The sequence below is a fragment of the Melanotaenia boesemani genome, chromosome 18 (genome assembly GCF_017639745.1).
Source record: "Melanotaenia boesemani isolate fMelBoe1 chromosome 18, fMelBoe1.pri, whole genome shotgun sequence".
Classification (NCBI taxonomy): domain Eukaryota; kingdom Metazoa; phylum Chordata; class Actinopteri; order Atheriniformes; family Melanotaeniidae; genus Melanotaenia; species Melanotaenia boesemani.
The window spans coordinates 14,256,415-14,278,509 of record NC_055699.1 but is presented as its reverse complement, the minus strand read 5'-3'; the positions used below and the strand labels follow the sequence as shown (position 1 = coordinate 14,278,509).

Genomic DNA, 22,095 nt, shown 5'->3' with positions numbered 1-22,095 from the left:
TGGACAGAGAACACTGATATTACTACAGTATTTCAAAACAGAATCATATGATCCTAAAAACTCAGGCCTGAGGATATTTGGAAACTAAAAGTTGTTTTTTGTTTTTCTATGGTTTTGTTTCCTTTTTTTTGTGATTGTTTTATTATGTTTTTGTAACTTTTACAAAATATTAAAGAAGCTGTCATAAACATGATAGCAGAAATGTAATGGCATTCAAATTTGAGAATGGATTTAGGGCTTTTCATCATTATTTCTTTAATTAATGTTGTAGATGTAATAAGGTTAAAAGCAGAATGTTCACCTAAAGTTGCAAAATATTTTTAATCCTCAAGATTATAAACACCAGACTTTATCATACAGCTGATAAAGCCAAATTATAGACAGGATTTAGAAAGCTGTGTGCGCAAAAGTGTTTTTTTTTTTCAGATTTATAAAACCATACATACACCCCTTCTTTATGTATACCTAGCTAGGAGCGAGTTGTACCACCTTTTGCCTTCAGAACCGAATCATTTGCAGCATAGATTCAACAAGCTGTTGGAAACATTCCTCAGGAATCCATACTGACAAGAGAGCATCACAGTTTTGATGGCTTCACATCCATGTTGAGAACCTCCCATTCCACCACATCACAAAGATGCTCTATTAGATTCAGATCCGGTGACTGTGGAGGCCATTGGAGTACAGTGAACTCATCGTTTGAGATGATTTGAGCTTTGTGACGTGGTGCATTACCATCAGAAGATGGTACTCTATGGTCATAGAGGGATGAACGTGCTCAGCAACAATGCATGGGTAGGCTGTGGCGTTTAAAGGGTGGATTTATATGATGAACTCACCAAATTCTTACATTATTTTCTGACATCAGCAAGGCATTTTGGGCCAGACAACTGCCTTGAACTGTATTTTCTCTTATTTGGACCATTCTCTGTAAACCCAAGAGATGGTTGTGTGGTTATGGGATCTGAAAATCCCAGTAGTTTTCTAAAATAATAGTTTTCTAAAATCCCAACAGTTTCTAAAATACTCAGACCAGCCTGGGCACATCACGTTTAGTCACATAAATCCCATCTTTCCCCTTTCCAATGCTCAGTTTGAACTTAAGCAAATTTTCTGTTGACCACACTTTCATGCTTTTCATGCTTTGAGCTGCTGCCGTGTGATTGGCTGATTAACAAGCAATTAATTGGTTTATCTAGAAAACTGGCTGGTGAGTGCATAAATCTCAGTTACTGCAAAAATAAATGCATGTTTGCACCTGAATTTCATTCTCATTTTAGTCCTGAGTGGATGTGGAAACTCCACAAATCATTTGTTTGCGTTTAAAACACCACAACTAAATGGATAAGACGATGAAGGAAACTTATTTTTCTATCCATATTCCTATATTAGACACATCATAGCTACAGGATTAGGACCAGCAGAAATTGCTGCTTTATCTGCAAAGGATGAATTCAGTCTGTACCTCATTTTGGTCTCATATGGAGGTGATTTGGAGGAATTATTCTCTAAATTCTCCTTCTGTTTTGCACATCCATGACACACAGCTGCAGTTATGTATCATTTAATCATCTGTTGATTCATTTAATTCTTTGAATATGTTAAACTGAAATCAGCCCGATCAAAATGACAGGAAGATAAAAGAATGCATGTGATCAGAAACATACAATGTCATGTGTAAAACATGAAAGAAAGTGATGGGCACGTTGCTTCCGGTGACACCAGGTTACTTGAGTTTATTCATGATCTGACGGAAGAAGCACCCAAATGAATTCTGGTTTGTTTTATGTCTTTTCTCGGATACAGCTTAATGCAATTAAGGGTGGCACTGTTGTTAAACAATTATACTAGTAAGTAAGTAATTTGAGAATAAATCAGGAGTAGAGAAGAAGAAATATTTTATTTGACTGAGAATATCAGTTTAAGACTTTAAGGCAATCGCTGCATGTCTGAGTTTCTCAACTCAAAGATTCTTTTAAAAATTAGAGGATTTGTAAGAAAATCATGTATATTTGTTTATGTCATTCCGTCACTTTAACTTCCTGCTTGTAGCTCCACCACATCTGCTGTCCACAAGTGCGCTGTCAGTGCATCACCAAGCCCCCTTTGCTCTCCCCCATTAGCGAGATGGATGAGCGAATGGGACAGCAGCAGTCTAATTCAGCCACACTGACTAATGGACTCCCCTGGCAGCTACATCTGCTTACCATTGAGGAGCGCCAAAGCTGTTCTCATACATTAGCAGCAGATCTCTATTCCAGAAGCTTGTTCAGGTAGGGGCAGACCAGCTTTAGACCACGTTAGACCCAAGATTAATTGCCTGTCTCTGAACAGGCGGTGTAGAAAGTGAACCTTAGTGCCCAAAAATAGAATAAAATCAATGGGATTGTGGAGTCTGTCTGTGCCATCCAGGAGCAAATGCCAGCATCATTGATTTTTCCATCTGAATTATGTGCCATCAGCCACCTTGAGGTCCTCCTAGTTAGTGCTGTATTAAGAGTTAAGATTAAGTATAAAGAGCGAGGGGAATCCTATAGATGGTGATGAATTTGTGACAATTCCAGCTAAAATCCAAATAGTCAAAGAGTCAAAAGTCTCTTTGTGACTACTTTTTAAGAAAGCATAAAGAACTGTTTCACATGGAGTTCCTTTCTGGACTCCCGAACTACAGTTAGAAGTGGCTTCACGTGGTTTTCTGTACACAGAGGGATTTGATATGTCAGTCGAACCTATATTAGAATTAATCTGCCACTAAGCAACCTTATCCAAGCATGATTAGTCACAGCAGAGGAGCTCTGACATCTTTGTGAGGAGGAAGATGAGGAGATTGCTATTAGTAGAGTATCCTAACAAAGTGTCGCTGTGAAGATGCTCACTACTCCCAAACCAGTTAGTTTATCAGCTTCAATTAATCAAAATACTTTATTTGTTTGATTTAAACTGATAAACTGCTCTGAGAGTAGTGATTGTCTGTTGTCTTAAATATTCTTGGACCTTTATTTTATGATTCCAGAAAAAAAAAAATCAACATTTTTATTAAATTGTGATGTCGTCAGATTAAAAAAAAGTTGTTCTGTGGACAAAGTATGACTACTGGCACAAGATAAGCCTGCTGTGGTTTTAGAAAACTTTGCTATTTCTGCTTCTTCCGCTTAAGGTTGAGTCCATTTTTCATGACTCATCTCAAACTGATGTGGGAAGTTATTGTGGAGGAAGAGCAATGATGAGGGGAGGTCTCAAAATGCTGTTCAAGCCTTTAGGCCAGGACTCATGACTAGCATTCCTAAAATTTTCTGCAGTAGGGGGGAAAAAAAACATGCACAAACAATGCTACTGCTTGTTTTATATGTTGAATTTATTTCTTTATCCCACATATTCTTTGGAAATAAATTAGATGACTTTTCCCACTCTTAATGAGCAATCTGCACACAAACAGGAAGACATCTAATAAAAGAGCGGGAATGCTGCACATGCTGGAAACAAACAAAAAAATCTGTTTTTATAATTTATCAATTTACATTTAAACAAATTTTACTTTTAGAATTTTTTAGATTTTTAGAATTTATTTTTTAAATTTGAATAATGTATTTATTTTTTTTAGAATTTATTTATTTTTAGAATTTGTTTATTTCAGATTGGTTGATCTAATTCTTGTAATTTTATTATAATCTGTCACTCTATTTATTTATTTTTTGGCTATTTATGTACTTGCTATTTTAAATATATGCTCATTTTTAGCTTTAAACCAGCAACACCTGTCAAAAATTATACTTGTTAATTAATATTTACAGTTAATTAGAAACAAGTTTTTAACGCGGTTGGGTGAAGAAAGAAAAAGCTGTAAAACAAAGAAAAAGGTTCATTATTTTGTAAAAGGCGTAATGGGCAAGCAGTTGATCATTTAAGATTTATCAACATATAACTGCAAAGGTTTGGGGGATCTCATCATCTGTGATGCATTTTCATCTCATAACATTTAGCATATTTGAAATATAATTTGAAAGACTAAAATATCATTTGTTTTAATTTATTAATCCTTATTGGGAAATTCGACTCTGCATTAGACCCATCTTTAGATGTACTTGAGGGCAGTAAGCAGCCATGTTTAGGGGCCCAGAGAGCAGCTGGGAGGGATTTAGGGCCTTGCTCAAGAGCCCACAGTGGATCACCTCTGTTGGCACACCAGGGACTCTAACCTGGTTTCGCCAGACCACCCAAAAAAAAAACTGTATTAACTGGATTTATCTTCAACCCACGAGCAGGATGGCATTCAAAACAGGTATGTGGTGAACATCGCTGCACAGACTCAGGAACCTGGTCTGTGCTGCATCCTCAAACTTATCCATTAAAGGAAAAGGTGGCATGAAGTAGAAAACTGTCTTGTCTGATGAATAAAAAACCTTCATGTTTTAAATCATGGCTGCCACATCATCCAGGCTGAAAAAGACAGCCGCCAACCAGCATTCACATCAGGCTTTCAGTTGTGAGTAAAAAGTGCAGCTTAAGTTTATTAAACCCCTAATATCTCAGTAAATCATCAAAGATGTGACCTATAAAGGCAGTTCCAGTCCTGCGCAAACAGATCAGCAGTTTGAACATGTGAGTTTGGCTCTACTTCATGACATTTTTGCTGACATCAATTAGGGAATTAGTCCTTCTTGTTTTCCTCTAAGAAGAAAAAAGGTCAGCTACATAACAGCTGCGCAAGAAATGGCTGGAATTTTATTGTTCTGCTCTTAGATGGTTCTACAAGGCAAACAGTTGCAGGTCTTCCTGCTATCAAAATTGTGGAGCTAATTAGCGTTTCACACACAAACCAGCATGCTCATTCTGTATTAAGTCATTAGCTGTTACCCACTGCAAACCTTTAACTACCACAAAATAAATACATAAATAAAATAAAAAAATCTTTTCTTCCCATTCCAGTAACATGTCAGACACTGACATCATATGGCTGCCTCCCCCTCTTTTGTCCTACATATACAGTATATTTACTTACAAAGTTAAATAACTTGCCCTTTTAAGCCAACACCCATATCTAAAGGCTGCCTGACTCACCATCGTGGCACAATGTGGGACGACAGTGACACTGATACCAGTTAAAAAGGGCTAGATGCTTTCAGCAGAAAAGGTCTGGGTGGGGGTCATCCTTACAATAACCGCTTTCAAGAAATTCATCATGAGTGCTGAAGTTCCTCTTTTTCTGTAAGTCATTATGCTGATTTACACTGGCTGGTAGCAATGCAATGTAATTAGAGACGTTTTCTGCTGAATCACCATTTCATTTTCAGAATTGCACAGCGATGACTAAGGATGACTGGACACCAAGTCATCAGGCTTGAAAAGCAAAAAAAAAAAAACTGGTGCTGAAAGTCCAGAGGAAAGCCCCCTATCCCTTCTGTCGGTTTAGGTCAACTCTTCAAACATAACAGCACAACATGTAATAATCTAAAATCACTTTATTAATTTAAGTTAGGCAGAGACACTAAACATTGGAACCACATTTGCTCTGTTGTGGAGCAGTCTTCAGAATATTACAAAAAGAGACTTATGTTATATTGTCCCCAAAAAGAAGAAGAAAAAAAAAATAAAATAAAAAATAATAGAGGTAGAAAATTTAGGCTCATCACTGACTGAATGAATGATGCCTGTTGGAATGTAATGTAGCTGAAACTCAAAAAAACAAAACAAACAAACAAAAAAAAAGTAAAGTTAGGGTATAAAATATTCATACGTCAATCAAATTGGGTGAGACATATTTTGGGACACTGAAGTGTTCACAACATATATACATATACATTTCACTTTAACTTGGGGGTCATAGACTTTTTTTTTTTTTTTCTTTTCTTCATTTTTTTCCTTTCAGGTGAAGGGGAATCTAGTAATACATTTCCCTTAACCACACATTAGTGTTGGGACAGCGGTTTTAACTGGAGCAAAAAACTCTTTAAACAATATTGGTGACATAAATTTACAAGAACACCACAAATGTTGGAAAATAGACAAATGAGAGAAATAATAATAAAAATAAAAAAAGGCATATCCTCACAATTTCTCCTCAAGCGGTACATTCTCAATGTGTCACATGCTAATTCCAGCCGGGACACTGACTCCCTTGTGCCCTCCGGAAAGATTTAGTCAGCCACAACCTGGCCTGTAAATGTCCCATTTGGAAAGCGTATACCACATCAAAACATGCTACATGTCTAAGTTAAGTTAAACAATAAGTGGGATATGGTAAATTAAAAAAAAAAAAAAAGGGGGGGGGGTAGATTTTCTATTTTTTTTACATTGGTGGACAAGCTTAAATTGCAGCTATATTTTGACTAAATGAGCTTCTGGTGGGGAGATACTGAGCCGTTTGAAATGCCGTGTTAAACATACACAGAAAACACTGGCAGTGTAGAAAAAAAAAAAAAAATGATAAATTTGAAATTACAGTGCACATCTACAAAAATAAAATAAAAGTGAAAAAGATTACTGTTTGTACAGTAACGTACTGTATATTTCCACAATGACACTAGATAAGGCTGGTGACTACATCACGTAAATAGTTAATTACTGGATACCTTTTCTGTATGATTTCAAAACTAGTGACAGTATATAGATGGTTTCTTTAAACAAAACAAAAAAATAAGTCAAATAAACCTTTGTGTAGTACACAGCTTTCTTTGTTCCAGAGGAACAATATGGTAAACCTTTGCATTTGCTCAATGCAAGTGCACCAGTCTAGATTAAGTCTTTTTCTTCTTTTCATCTTCCCAATTTTCATCCTCAGTGGTTTTTTCCTCATGCTTGCTTGTTTAAATGCCCCAGTAGCAAGCAGCTTCCCCTAGATCCCATTCTTTGCCTCGTTGTTGTTCATCGCCTCTTTTCTCTGAGCTAGGAAAGGGTACATGCACTTGTCAGCACCTAGGAACCGATACATGCACACGATGGCCTCGAAGGGCAGGATGCTGCAGAGACAGGATGAGACAAGATCAGCAATGCAAGATGCTTACATACGAGTTATTTAAAGGCTGATGGAGCTGTGTTGGTTGGTATGCAGAACGTAGGAGGTGGCTTACCTTTTCATGAAGTTAACCATGTAGACGATGCGGGGTGTACAGATCATTGGCTGGTCTGTGAGGATGGCCCTCATGGATTGCTTCACACAGAACTCTGGCTTCAGCGGAGGCAGAAAAGGCTCAATCTCCTTCCTGAGAACGTCAAAATATAAGGAAATGTAATTAAATTCAGTAGAACTGGTTAAATGCATCTAAAAATCCAGTTGAATTAATTCAGTAACTGGAGTGGAAAAAGTTTTCACCGATTCATTTTCCATTTATCTGAAGTGCATTTTTGTGTACTTTACAAAGGGCTTGGCTCAGTCTGAATAAAGTGATACTGGTGACAACAGTGATTACTCCTAAATGCCGGGGCAAGGTGGGTGACACAGTAAAGCCACCTGCGGACTGCAGCCATCAAACAAAGTGAGGACTATTACAGCGGCAGCTTGGAAAAAGGGAAAAGGGGAGGGGGGGTGCGCCAGGTGCACCTGTTGTTGAGGTTTTCCCTTGGGAACGAAAATGAGCCCTCTTAGTTTAAGCAGAGTGTTGTCTTATGGAAATACACTTTATAGCGACTGTAACAAACCATTAGTTGCTTTGAAGTCCAAATTGCGCTTTTTGAGGCAATTTTATAAAACATGAAGATTACAAGTAATGAACTGGACCCAGGTGCAAGAAAGGTTTTAAAGCGTTGCAAACAATTATGTTGGCTGGTTTTGTGCTGCAGCTCACCTTATCCTGCAACCTTTGAACATTCCCGTGTCCACCAGGTAAGGGCACACCAGAGTCATGCTGATGCCGTCCTTCTCTGAGGCTTTAATCTCATGGCTGAGAGACTCATGGAACCCGATGGCACCAAACTTACTGGCGCAGTAATCCTAAAGGGAATAACAAAAAGAACAGATTAGACCTGTGAAACCCCCTCTGCATGCATCTAGGGACCAGAAAATGTTATCAAACATGCCCCATGGGCTCACAGGTCTCTCATTGCCGTTAATGATACGGCCACAAAAAAAAAAAAAAAAAAAAACCTGCGTGAGCCTGACTGCGGTTCTACAGTTTCATTAGCATTCTTTTCCAGTGCATCAGGAGGCTGCTTTACTAGGCGGGAAGGTTTTGATGTGGTTCACCGTGGTCTTGGGCAAACACAGATGCATGTCACTAAACACGAAGAGGATAAAGGTTTGACTGCACCCACATGACAAGCGACGGCTTCATTGAAAATAATGCACACGTCTGAAATCGCATCCGAGGCATTTCCAGGAACCATAATGGTTTAACAATAATTGAATGCAATTTAATGTCTATAAAAACATGCCACTGTAAAAGAAAAACGGAGTAGTTGTCACTGGTACGTGTTGCTTATCTTTTACAGCCAGGGCACTACAGAAAAACACAGTTTTAAATTATCAAAATAAAACCTTCGTGGGGGAAGGGCTGCTTTACTCAGTGGTTATGGAGATAAATAACCCCCCACTAAATTTATTATCATGGAATAAAAACAACTATAGGAAGGAAAACCATATGAATTGAAAGAAGCTGTGAGCTGAATACCGAGTGAAGACTGAGTTTTTCACAAAGCAGTGATGAAGATGTCTCTGTCCATTGGGGAGCTGTCAGCTCATTCTGGCCCCAGGGCCAGTGCCCAATAGGGCCCCCCCACACCCCACTGCTGCAGATAAAGGAATCTATACTAGACTCCCAATGCTCATCTGTGTTCCTTAATTTAACGGGTGGAGGGACAACTAGAGAAAGGGGGCCTAACCTCCCTGGTCTCAGTATGCTAGCTGGCATGGTGATGGCTGTGGAGGAAAAAAATAAATAAAATAAAATAAAATAAAAGCACTGGTTCTGGATGGTGGGAACGATGGGATGTGTATGTGTTGTTGTGTATCATACCAACCTCCACTCCAGCTGTGCTGAATAAACCGAGGGAGCTGGCAACAGTTACAATGTGACCATGATTCAGCTCCAGCATCTTGGGGAGAAACGCCTTGGTGGTCTGGGGGGAGGACAGAGGAGACAGAAGGGCAAGGGGGGGGGGAAGAAAAAGAAAGAGGAAGGTTAGTTCACTTCTGCAGTTTGTCTGTGCCAAAGCTCTTTGATCCTCTTTGCCTTCCCCCCTCTTGGTTTCGCTCTCTTCTCCATGGTGATGCAGAAAGAAGCGTCTGAATGAGAATTCATAACAGGGACTGGGGAGCAAAAAGAAAAAACAACAAAAAAAAAAAAGGAGTAGTGGATATATATCAGTTGAAGATTTACAAGTTTTATCCTTTAAGTTTTATAAATTAGACGTTGAAAAGGAGGAGGGTGAGGGATTTCACCTCATCCTTTTACAGAAGCTGCATATATTAACTGTGTGAGATGATGCTGCGCAATCCCTTCTTTTCCCACACAGATCTGGTGCCTGTCCATGAGCCAAGCACTAAAGAGTTGGTGACAACACCAATCGCAGGCCTCCGCTCACTCAACATTTCAAAACAATACAATTCAGCCTCTCATCCACCTACCCAGCCTTGGGCCCTGCCCGAGCTGCAGTCAGCAGAACGATCCATGAGGATAAGCGAGAAGAGCACCGTGATGAAAAGGTTTAATTGCAAAGCTAAGCGGGCCGAGCAGTTCCACCGGCTTGTCCAATGAGAACTTAATGTGGCAAGAACTTTAGCACAGTTTAAAAAAAAAAAAAAAAAAATGAATAAAATAAAAGGTTACAGTCGATATTCCCACGGATCATGTCCTCATTCTGCTTGTCTGCTGACTTGAGTGCTTTCTTGGACACAGCATGCAGCAATCAGCAGGTGTGACATGTGACAGCAGTGATAGGAACTGACCAATCACTCTCCCACTAGGGAGGTCTGCAAAGAAGCAGCAGGCCTTTTGTTGGCGGTTGAGCTTATAATTTAAATTCAGTCAAATGCTGCCATGGTAAAGGACAATGTACAAAGCCTGCAACATCTAAAATGTAACTGGAGGTGCAAAGTAAACGCCAAGAGCCAACATCCAACTCCAACTGTTCTATTAAAAAAAAACAAAAAAACAAAAAAAACACTTTCTACACAGACTAATATGTACAAAATAATAGTACACTTGCTGATTTTAATAAATCTGATCTAATAACTTTATGTCAACTGTTTCATAGGTTGGTACAGTTTGTAAACTTGGCCAAAAAAAAAAAAAAAAAAAAAAAAAAAAAAAGGATCTAGCCTCTTTCATCAACATTTACAGGAGGGGAGAAGTGATCCAGTGAGAGCATGGTACCAGGTAGTACAGCTATCAAACTACTGGTATGGGAGCACAGATTTACTGAATCAGACTTGCCAATTTATAGCGTAATCTCTGTTAAGACTCGTCTTCTGCGCATAGACGTCTTTCTCCTTGCTGAGCGAGGTTAATAAAACTGGAAGCAATAAGTCAAAGTTAAACAGAAAATGGCTGCTGTGAGAAATAATGACCTCATTGTTCTGGAGTGTATTCTACAGCCAGGTATAACCGATCTGACTCGGCTCCAAACATCTGCACTTTTCCAGGACATAAATGTTCAAGTCACTGCAATATTCAACTCATCAAATAAAAAAATAAATAAAAAGTGGGGGGCCTGAAGAAAAGGGAGCGAGACAACATGAGGCCTGGGCAAAAGCTGAGCCTCTGTAAGACAGAATGGCAGCGGCTGAGGAAGGGGAGTTGCGTGCAAATGAAGCATTACCATAAGATATGCCCATACCTGACTGAAGCCAAAGTTTCCCACTCCCACGGTAACTTCCAGACAGCAGGGAATGACTTGACCTGGCACAATGCTTTACAATTAGAGCCAGCACTCACATTCATCTGGACAGGCTGAGAGGTCTTTAAAAAAAAAAAAAAGAACTGATAGAGGAAAGATTGTTTCCCCATCTCAGGGATGACCCAAACAGTCACATCTCTCTCCCACTCTGCCGTGATGTCCCGCTTCTCATGGCAGCTCTGGCATGTGGGTATGACCCCCACTGACCTCTCAGACACAAAATGTGTGAAGGCAACCAGGGGCTCGTGTCTTACATCAGAGCCCCCGTAATTGGGTCTCAACGCTCCCTTGTTCCGCTAAATTACTCGCTGACACAGCCGGGCCTCCTTGGCCCAAGTGGGGGTGCCCTGCCCGCTGCACCCCCTAATTGGTGCGTGCCCCCAGGAGCATTTAAGCCACACAAAGCTTCTTGCAGCTGGGGTGTCAGGCTGCATTAGCGCTAACGCCTCACCAACAGGAATATGAACAAAATATTGGCCTTTGCGTAGGACCAGATGGCCATTTAATTGGGCTGACTTCTTCCTGGATGAGAGAATGAATGAGAGGGAGAGAAAAAGTGCCTGAGAACAAGAGCTCGAGTGATCGTGCGGCAAATCATGGAACTTGATTGGGCTGGGTTGATTTTACTGGTCATCAGGGATGATTGAAGTAGATTGTTCATGTTGCAGTGACCACGCTAATAAGTCGGTATCTGCTTTAGTTTAGTAAAACTCATCCTGGTCAGTTAATTTACCAAGAAAGCAGCATTAAAGAGCTCAGCCTCCAACACGAGTCCCTCAATCTGCTAAACTTGATCTTAGCATTTCTTCATTTGCCTTTGCAGTTCCTCAAAAATTATTCAAAATCATATTTCAGTCAAAAGAAGTAGATGAGAGAACCTACACTAAACCAATGTTTTCCGACATTTCAACCACAAAAATGACTGATGGGTGAGAAAATCTGTAGAGCAACACAGGCTGAAATCATTCATTGCATCCCAGATCCCACTTTTGATTCTTAAGCAGGTACGTGCACAAGGCATGAGTGATGGTTAGCCTCACGGAGGAGGTACAGGTGCACCAGGCCTAAGGAGGGGCCCTTATAAAACCGGTCAAGTAGGACCCTTCTGCCTGGCTGCCTCCTTTCTCTGGCTACAGCAGGAATGCGGCCTGCGGAACTTGGCTCCTGTCGCCTGGCATCTTGTCAAGCTGATCCACAGACAAGAAACCAATTGTCAGATAAAGTGGGTCAGCAGCAGCTTACCATTACCCTCTCGCCTCGCCTGTAGATGGGATGGCACTGCCTTTTTTTCCCCTCTTTCCTCTGCCCTTTTCCCGCCACATTCAGCACTCGCGTTGTTGTACGACAGAAGTGGGATCTTCATGAAAGGGACTATGCGCCGTTTCCAAACCACCTGTTGGATAACCAACTCAAGATGCTGATGACTTCCTTTCATGTCACCACACTGGATACTTACTAACCCTCAAAACACAAACTCTGGTGTCACTAAAAAAATGACACATACCCTGCGCCAATATGACTTTAAAAAAATAAATAAAAAATACAAGAGGAGCAAACATTACAAATGACCATCTGGTGTAATCAAAGTGTCAGACAAATTCACTCTGCCTCATAAAAACCTGAAGGGAAAAAGGGAGTGAATCATATTGTGTGTGTCTGTGTGGTAGAGCCGGATGAACAAAGCTGGCCTCGGTGACTCCCATGCAGCTGCACCCACTGCCTTCCAATCAGGTTGGGAGGAGTCAGAGAGGCCTGTGGAAGGAGGAGAAGAAGAAGTAGTGAGGGCTCCAAACTAGGCCCCTTTGGCAGACACCCGCATACACACTACAATTACAGTTTCCTGCTCCAGCTTCCTTTCTTGCCTTTTTCCCCCCAAACAAAATGATAACTGCTACAAAAAATAATAAAAATCCACCATTTGTGCCATGGGCTGAAAAGCTTAGAGTGTAAAATAAAATTAAAAAAAATGTTGATCTGTAAATGTTTTTGGTAATCCATAAAGTAATCAAATAAATAAACATGCATGCCTCTGAAGCATGCATCTCTGTATACCCGCTTCAAACTTTCATGTCTCTGCCCTAAAATGAAGATGTCTGATGAATCACAAACCACAAGTTAACCCCTTTATAACTTGTTGTTCATTAAGTGTACCACCTGCATGCTGTGAGTAACTGTACTGTGTTTGCAAGAGAAGAAAGTGGACAGGTCTCTGTTAGTCTAAGCTCTATTCATCTAGCTTGTGTTGTTAATGAACCACATCCTCCATTCTGGCTGTCGCCATTCATTAAATCCTCCTTTCATCTGCTTCCCTTCTCCACCCCACCCCTAAAGAAACCACGCTCTCCATAGAATACTTGAGAACACAAACACAGTCCTCTGTTAAGAATCCCAAATCTGCCACCCAACAACTGGATCCTGACACCAAATCCTGGATGTAAAAGAACACGGAGATAGCCAGCAGAGAAGCACATGAAAGGAGGAAATGCACAACCTGTCTGACAACACAAGAGATTTTCATGCTCAGTTAGGAAGCTTCAAATCACTGGTTTCATGGCATCACTGAGAATGCAGCCGTCCATATATAAAAGTCTTAAAAATGGACGTTTGCCTCAGTTGATGTTAAACAGAAACGTAAAGCTCAATTTGGAGCCACGTAACAACAAAAAAAAAAAAAAAAAAAAAGAAAAAAAAAAAAAGCATATTCTTTCAAGGGAGGGAAAAATAAATAAATAAAACAAAACTGATTATGCACAGTCACAACAGCTGACACTAAGCAAAAAACTTAGGTCTGCCACAGATTTCTTCCAGGCTGAAAGAGAAGGGTCCCACCTAAACATCATCAATCTCCCAATTTCTAAATTGCCTTGGCAGGCTTAAAGACACTGCCTTCCTCTTCCCCAACAATTTAACAAACACACCTTCGAAGGCACGGCTCACGCTTATCTCAAGTACAACATATTCCCTCCAAGTCCGCATATCTTTTGAGATGAGTAGGCACACAGAAAGGCCCGAGGAACGGAGCCAGACTAAAATCTGATACACATCAAATCACCAACTGCCAACAAAATGTGCTGAGCTGATCCAAGGCAGATCCAACCCGCATTCTGAGCCCGGCTTCCATCACAAGTCAGGTTTGTGAAGATCTGCACAGCGAAAAAGGAGACGAGAAGGAAGGGGCTGACATAGCTCAAGGATCATCACTGACTGGGGCTGCCAAAGCCTGAGCAAAAACAAGATTTATGAAAGGCAAACCTGTGGCTTTCCTCTGACAGAAAGAAACCTGGTGGAGCTAAAATCTAAACATGCAACATGTCTTTTTATGGTCATACGCTCTCCTCTGGATGCACACAGATATACACACACACACACATCTTTGATTCTTGAGAGTCACACACGGGGGGGGGGGGGCACCTTGGCTTATGAGCAAGAAAAAAAAAAAAGCTTCTGCATCAGCTCACCCAGAAATGTGCATGACAGTTGACCACCATGGTGCGCTCGATCAGCTCATCGGGGCACTCCAGAAGATGATGACCTGAGACGACTCCAGCATTGTTGATCAGTATGTCCACCTCTCCCACTTCTCGACGCACCTTCTCTGCTGTAGAATACACACTCTCACGCTTTCCCACATCACACACATAAGTGTAGACCTGAGGCTGGAAAGTGGAGACTTCCTCTACCCCTCCAACAGGTCCTGCGGGAGAAAGATGGATGGAAATATAGACTTGCTTAATAAAAGTTTTTAAAAATTGTTCAGAATTAGCCACTTAAGGGAACTAATAAAGATATATAGTTTGTATGCATTTGCTTTCATCTGTCTGAGAAGTCACTTTCCTGCTGTGTTGCTTACTTTCCGAGTCAGCTTGAATGATATGCAGTTTATAATTCACCATTGTAGAAACATGAAACAGAATTGAAAACATAAATTACCGTCTTTGGAGATGGGGGTGTCCAATTCATGGTATATCTGCCGCACCATCTCCGCCGTTTCCTCGTTGCTTTGGCTGTTTATGTCCCATAAGACTAGTATCGCTCGTCTCCGGGCGAATTCCTTCGCGAACAGCCGCCCGAGGCCGCTTCCAGCTCCGGTGATCACGCACACCTGTCCCGCCACGCTCTTTTCCTTGGGTCGCACGACCCATTTAGCCCCGGCAGTTACAAACGCCCAAAGCACCTTCAGAATAACCACGAAGAACTCCGCAATGATTACCATCATCTTGGCCGAGCTTTCTATCAATTAAAATAAGCAACGGAAGACGCACGGACGGATGTTTGTTTCCACCAGCCTGTTTGTAGCAGATGGGGAGGGTTAGGCTGGCAAAACTTGGATCTCTGCACTGGTGCGGAAAAGTGGTGGGAAAGCGCGTGCGAGAGAGCAGCTTATTAGTTAAAAGATTAGAAACGCTGCTCAGTCAGAGTCCAGTTGCCACTTTAAATCACAGCTGCACTGAGTAACGAGCAGCTATAGTGACTTTAGTGTCCTACCCAATCTGCTGCTGCTCCACCACTCTTCTCACCCTGAACCACATCTCGGTATTTATGCAGTCCACCCATCAACGCTTGACCCAATAGGAGCGAGCGAGCGAGCCTCCGGCGCCTGTCAGAATGAAATGCTGTGTCCATACACTACATTCAAGAGATGATAAGCTAAAATATTTTAACACTAATCTGTTGCGGTGTTTAATCTGTTGCTTCTTCTCGCAGAGGAGCAACTGATTAAATTTTTATAAAAAAAAACAAAACAACAACAACAACAAGAAAAACGAAACGAAACGAAACGAAACAAAACACACACACACACACACACACACACACACACACACATATGAACATATCCTAATTTATTTAACTGGGAGTAACTGGGATGTTAAGAATATGAACTCTAATAGTCTGATAGCCTACCCAGTTTTCCCAACATGAAACAGGACAAGACCACATAAGTTAAGAATATCCTCATCCAATAATATATTCATATTATGGTCACTGTTTAACGATTAAGCCCAACACTACACTTAAGTCGATATTTTGTATGTTCAATAGTCTACACTTAACTGGTAGTGATCATGGTGGAAAGTGAAAGTGTGTCAACAAATTACCTACGTACACAATTCTATATACACCTATGTACCAATACACACTATGAAATGTAAATAAATAAATACTGAATAATAGCAGAAAGACCGGACGCAATTAATGCAAACACTGCTCTCTTTTTTTAAAGGTAATGCTTTCTTTCTTTCTTTTCTTTCTTTCTTTTCTTTTCTTTCTTTCTTTCTTTCTTTCTTTCTTTCTTTCTTTCTTTCTTTCTTTCTTTCTTTGATGGGTGAGTGACAACTGATGGAAGAATCCTCAGCCATTCAAGATGGAGAAAAATAAATAGGCTATAGGCTATAAATAAGACCCCTCAAACTGTATAGCTCTCAAAGACACGAATGGATTAGCTTTCATAACCATCACAGTGACTACAGGAATATGCATGTTGGTTATCATTTGAATGAGACCGGCTCTCATTCTGCTAATCGCTACAGATGCTTCTTGATCCTGCTGTATGTTAGGTAATTGCGCCCTCCGCTGGACTACTGCAGACATAACCATTATACGTGAAGCATAGAGATTAAAAAGGAAAATAATTTTAAATATACTTTATACTTTAATTTGATAATAATCCAGACTGCACCGAAAACATGGTAATATACGCATATGTTAAAATGCATGCTTTCTATAATAATAATAATAACAACAATAATAATAATAATCTTGCTCTGTTGATTTCTGTATGTTGTACAGATTTGTGCCTGTACGACATACACAAATCAACAGAGAATAAGTCTATCTATCTATCTATCTATCTATCTATCTATCTATCTATCTATCTATCTATCTATCTATCTATCTATCTATCTATCTATCTATCTATCTATCTATCTATCACAATAACAATAATAATAACAATATTATTATGTTGTTATTGTTATTTATTGCATTCTATTTGTGCTTTTTTTGCACCTTGTTGCCTCTATTTTGCTTTGTACCTGTATATATTGTGTCTTGTGCTTGTCCTGCTTTACTGTTGGTGTTGTATTGCTACTGGTACCCAAATTTCCCTGAGGACTCTCCAAAGGGATTAATAAAGTATTTCTATTCTATTCTATTCTATTCTATTCTATTCTATTCTATTCTATTCTATAATAATAACAATAATGATAATAATAATAATAATAATAATAATAATAATAACATTCATTGGCCAGTTAAAATCACTGTAGTAGAACTTTTTACAAGAAAGAGAAATATACCAGTCAGGCAGTGAGGAAGACACCTAGTGAAGGTCCTAAATGCTTTATCGCACACATGCGCAAAAGAAAAATTCTCTTTCTCGGTGATCGCAATGGCGGACGCAGAGTGAGTGTTTGCCTCTGTCTTGAAATCTAAACACATCTAGTAAAGAAATAGACATATTTCAACATTTTGCCGCGCTCTTTAGTTTTTTAGTTCATATACATCCAATTAATGGTAGTATTGTTAAGGATGATGAACATTTACTGATGTAATGCTCACCAGAAATCATAGATTGAATCCATACAGCAGTGTACAACATGGCTGTCTTTCCAGCTTCCTTAAGGTTTTGTAATCTTGTTTCTATGCTCGATAAATAGAAAAAAAGACTGGCATATAATATTAGGTTGTCAGAATCCTTTACAGAGACCTTCTACTTTAGTGACGTCTAACTGTTTTAAGAAATGCTCATTTTAATGGAAGCCGGCTACTAATAAGGCTAGCAAGCTAGCATTCAGTTTACCAGCCGCGAGGATGAGATGCGTCAGTTCAGCAGTTAAGCTATTAGCACCGTTGATACTGTTAACACAGTATCTTATTGCTACTAACTTCTTAATCTGTTGACAGAAAAAAGGTTCCCGCGGTCCCTGAGAGCCTTTTAAAAAGGCGAAAGGCCTTCGCCTCCATGAAAGCCATTCGTGTGAAGAAGATACTGGCCCAGAAAAAGGCAAGTACATGACTGTAGTTTAATGTTACTATGGCATGACTGAAGTTGCCCATATAGACTCATAAACTACCTCTATGTATTGTTTTGTTCAGGTCCGCAAAGTGACCCGGAAACTGATCTTCAAGAGGGCAGAGAAGTACCACAAGGAGTACAGGGAGATGTACAGGCGCGAGATCCGCCTAGCCCGAATGGCTCGCAAAGTGGGAAACTTCTATGTTCCATCTGAGCCCAAGCTGGCCTTTGTCATCAGGATCAGAGGGTCAGTTCTCATTTTCTATGGATTACTACAGTTTTGAGAATTTAATTCATGCTGTTTGAAATTGTGAAGTGTCGTAGCGTTGCCCCAGACTTTATTTAATCCCTGTAAAGGGTTATAATTTGTCTGCTTTTCACATATAGAAAAGCCACATGGGGTTTAAGTAGCAATTCATGCAAATATACTGTTTGTAATTATGGTTCAGTGGTTTATGATGCATGCTCTTTCCCCGACTTATCGACCATGGTGAAACAGATTTATATCTTAAGCCAATTATTTTCTGAAACCACTGTCAACACTGCCATTAGAAAGCTCTTAATGATTTGTTAATGTACTAATATGCAGTCTGTTTGTTTTTCCAGTATCAACGGTGTCAGCCCAAAGGTCCGCAAAGTTCTGCAGCTGCTCCGTCTGCGCCAGATCTTCAATGGTGTGTTTGTCAAGCTGAACAAGGCTTCAATCAACATGCTTAGGATTGCAGAGCCTTACATTGCTTGGGGGTAAGGTTGCCATTGGTAGATGTAGCTGCTTAATAAGAAAAAAAGTACTTAACTTTGCTTTGACATTTTGACTAAAAGAGAAATTAAGTAATCAAGGACAGTATATAGACTGAGTTAGTAAGCAAGTAGATTTATTTTTCCTCCCTTAGTGTGGATTGTGGTTAATGATGCTAAACTTTTTTCCCCGTCATATCGACCATGGTGAAAAGTAGCTAAAACTAAGCCAATTTAGTCTGAAACCACATTCCATGATGCTATTTTCTTTATGGTGTCAAAATTTTGACATTTGTAATATCTATAGATGTTAAGCAATATTAATGTGTCATTAGGTCAAGATTTACGCATAAATTAATGTAGTGGCTTGAATATCTGCCCTACCACACACCCCCTTTTGAGCTTGGGTCACCTGCTTACCCTCTAACTCTGGACCCTAACTTGGACCGTTGAGGCCATCGTGGCCTGTTGTGTGATTTGGAACTCTTTTTTTGCTTGTTGGTCTCCCTGTCAAAAATGGATGTGTGTGCAAGGTAGGTTGTTTTAATGGAAAACAGTCAGCTGTTTTTGAAGAATTGCAAATGGACTCATTGAGGAATTTTTCTTATCTCTGCAATAAAAAAAAAAAAAAAAAAAAACACGACCACTGTACTTATGAGGGCAGAACTAGTGCTTTATCCTCATAGATATTTAATAATGAAGTAAATATTAACATTTTGTGCTTTTACCATTCTGATTTTTACAAGTACTATGGCGTAAAGCTCTTGCATACAGTCTTTGAATTTGGTGCATCCCTTAGGGGGTTGGGGACCACAGGTGAGGAACCACTGCTCTGTCATTTGAGCAGTGGTTTGTTTTCTGGTTGAAACATGTTGTGAAGTGATGTGTTTAGTGTTATTTTCTTCAACAGGTTGTAAATACCTCAACATAGTGGGGGAAAAAAAGAAATTTATGGCTAAACGTCAGTGCTTATTGTTTTGACATTTCATAGATTTTGGCAAGTTTGTATAGATGTCAACTTGATGAAATTTGTAAAGATTGTCAGTGTTGTAGTAAAGCATGTTAAGACTTGATTTTGAACTCATTTGGTTTCCTCAGATACCCCAACCTGAAGTCTGTGCGTGAGCTCATCTACAAACGTGGCCATGGCAGGATGAGGAAACAGCGCATTGCCCTCACAGACAACGCTCTGGTGGAGAAAGCCCTCGGTACGATAACATTTTTTTTTTATTATACTCCAAATACAACTATTTTATTGTTAATGAGCAATAAATGACTTAACGGTTTCAGACTGAAACCTGGACCTTCATGTGGTTAATGATGCACAATTTTTTCCCCGTCTTATCGACTTTGGTGAAAAAAAAAAACATACTTTGCCAGTTGTGTCTGAAACCACATGCTAGTCAAGCACTTAATTGTACTGACATGGAGCCCTACATGAACAGTGTATCAAAGAATCAACTGTTGTCTGAGGAGCTACAGGGGTCAGATACACTGAAGTTATAACAAGATTGAGCCGAAGGAAGTTGCAAGGCTTTAATTCAGCCTGTCAAAGTATGAATATACCAAAATATAAGCCACGCCCATTTTGTTGCCCCAGCAACAGCATTCTCTAAAACTTATTGTACTGCTGTTTTGTATTAATGCAAAAATGGTCACTGAAGCTAGAGCTATCCCAGATGTTGTCTACATACATTTTCTCAATTTCTAGTTACATCAGTTTGCTTGAAGCTGCTTTTGCACTCGCACTGGAGTCCTGAAATGTTCTAGTTGTGGAGATTTTCACTTAGGTACCCAGAAAAATCTCTGAAATATCAGTGGGCAAGACCGTGTATAAACACATCAGTTAACAGTCCAGAACCTTTGTTGTTCAGATTAGCATGGTTTGGTTTTTGTGCTGACCTGACCCAACGTCCATCCATCAATGAGGGCCTGATGGATCATAGATGAATGGAACAAAGCAGACTAATAGTGTATTTTGACCCTTCAGTTTCATACGTGTAACTTGCATACAGGTTTAATAAACAGGATGTAAATCTCAGCAACCTTAAAATGAGCTCTTCTGAATTATGTATTAACTCTGGCTGTAGCAGGTGCCCTACCTATTACAGCAGTACAATGTAAAAATAATACGTCTGATAATGACTTAAATAATTTAAACATCTGACAGCTACACTCAGTGATGAAGCCTCATTGCCTTTTTAAACATCATTTCAGGTTAATTTTTCCAATAATGACCCAAATGCTTTGATTAAAAACACTCAGGAGAGAAAAGGTCAACTTGAAATGTCCTGATGAGGACAGTGTTGCTCAGTGGAGGCTCTAAAGTTCAGATCTCAGATAATGTGTTGAAGTTAATAAAAACCTACAAAAAACTGGATCCATTTTAAGCCGTAATATGTCTCGGAAATGACTAAAGTGTATATATAAAGTGTAAGTGATGTAGATTGTTTAGCTGAGCGTGTTCTCGTCATGGACATGAAGATGTAACAAGAGAGCAGGAGAAATATTCCAGCTGCTCCTTGCTGGACTGAGTGTTTCCATCTTCACCTTCCTGGGAGAGTTTTCAAAAAAACTCATTTAATTGTCATATTTTTGCCGCCTCCATTCATTTTCAGCTGGAGGAGTGTATGTCCAGCAGAAAGCCTCACTTTGTGATTTTCTTGTGTGAGGAGCAACTGTGGACAAAGTCCATCAATTTGTTCAGATGTTAATTATAAGTTGGAAAGAAATTTTGGTGATTTGGTTAAATGCACTTCTAAACTCATTACATTTTAATATGCAGGCAAGTATGGCATTATTTGCATGGAGGACCTCATCCATGAGATTTACACAGTTGGCAAGAACTTCAAACCCGCCAACAACTTCCTGTGGCCCTTCAAGCTGTCATCACCCCGTGGTGGTATGAACAAGAAGACCACACACTTTGTGGAGGGAGGTGATGCTGGAAACAGGGAGGACCAGATCAACAGACTGATCCGAAGGATGAACTAAATTTATGGTGAGTTATAAGACATACATGCAGGTCTTGAAACTTCAGAGATGTGGTTAATGATGCATATTCTTTTTTCCCCATCTTATCGACTGTGGTGAAAATCAGCTGTAAATAAGCCAATCATGTCTGAAACCACATCTAAGCTGTTGAGCTCAAAATAACTTCCAAACATTGGACAAATTAACTTGCTTAAATTTGAGAAGTGACTGGATGCAGTCTAAATAATTTTAATGACTGAAAGTGGTCGCATTGTTTCTGCTGAATACAACAGCCAACCATGTTTGATAGCTTAAATGGCAAGTATGTGGACTTACCTCTTTAACAATGTCCTTTCTTTTGTTTCTTTTGTTTTCTCAGGTTTTCTAAGGACTCAAAAATGTACAATAAAAACATGGAAAATACCTGTCTTGCCTTTTCATTGTGTTTCTGCATCATGTCAGTTGAAATCAATATCTTTCATAGTTAAATCTCCAAACACCTCAACAGTAATTGGAAACATTTTATTTTCACATTTAGA

General features: G+C 39.7%; 2 protein-coding genes, 1 long non-coding RNA gene and 4 other non-coding genes across 7 annotated transcripts; 6 read left to right on the top strand and 1 right to left on the bottom strand.

Moving 5' to 3' along the window:
- The first annotated feature begins 86 nt into the window (after window positions 1–86).
- Window positions 87–6,355, top strand: LOC121629326. Its single transcript, XR_006008357.1, has 3 exons — window positions 87–100; window positions 3,202–3,206; window positions 6,273–6,355. It is a non-coding gene; the product is annotated as an uncharacterized LOC121629326 (long non-coding RNA).
- On the bottom strand, window positions 6,291–15,352 carry rdh10a (retinol dehydrogenase 10a). Its single transcript, XM_041969022.1, has 6 exons — window positions 14,761–15,352; window positions 14,289–14,524; window positions 8,953–9,051; window positions 7,782–7,927; window positions 7,068–7,199; window positions 6,291–6,956 (listed from the first exon to the last, which is right to left on the bottom strand). Exons 1-6 carry the CDS (start codon window positions 15,044–15,046, stop codon window positions 6,833–6,835), a joined length of 1,023 nt encoding a protein of 340 aa, XP_041824956.1. The 5' UTR covers window positions 15,047–15,352; the 3' UTR covers window positions 6,291–6,832.
- A 1,814-nt stretch (window positions 15,353–17,166) lies between these two features.
- On the top strand, window positions 17,167–21,962 carry rpl7 (ribosomal protein L7). The gene is made up of 7 exons (XM_041969026.1): window positions 17,167–17,232; window positions 17,734–17,833; window positions 17,926–18,092; window positions 18,452–18,589; window positions 19,682–19,791; window positions 21,369–21,584; window positions 21,936–21,962. Exons 1-6 carry the CDS (start codon window positions 17,219–17,221, stop codon window positions 21,575–21,577), a joined length of 738 nt encoding a protein of 245 aa, XP_041824960.1. The 5' UTR covers window positions 17,167–17,218; the 3' UTR covers window positions 21,578–21,584; window positions 21,936–21,962.
- Window positions 18,291–18,382, top strand: LOC121629382. The gene has a single exon (XR_006008373.1). It is a non-coding gene; the product is annotated as a small nucleolar SNORD12/SNORD106 (small nucleolar RNA).
- Window positions 18,744–18,835, top strand: LOC121629388. Its single transcript, XR_006008378.1, has one exon. It is a non-coding gene; the product is annotated as a small nucleolar SNORD12/SNORD106 (small nucleolar RNA).
- LOC121629381 lies at window positions 19,891–19,982 on the top strand. Its single transcript, XR_006008372.1, has one exon. It is a non-coding gene; the product is annotated as a small nucleolar SNORD12/SNORD106 (small nucleolar RNA).
- LOC121629380 lies at window positions 21,625–21,717 on the top strand. The gene has a single exon (XR_006008371.1). It is a non-coding gene; the product is annotated as a small nucleolar SNORD12/SNORD106 (small nucleolar RNA).
- Window positions 21,963–22,095: the final 133 nt, after the last annotated feature.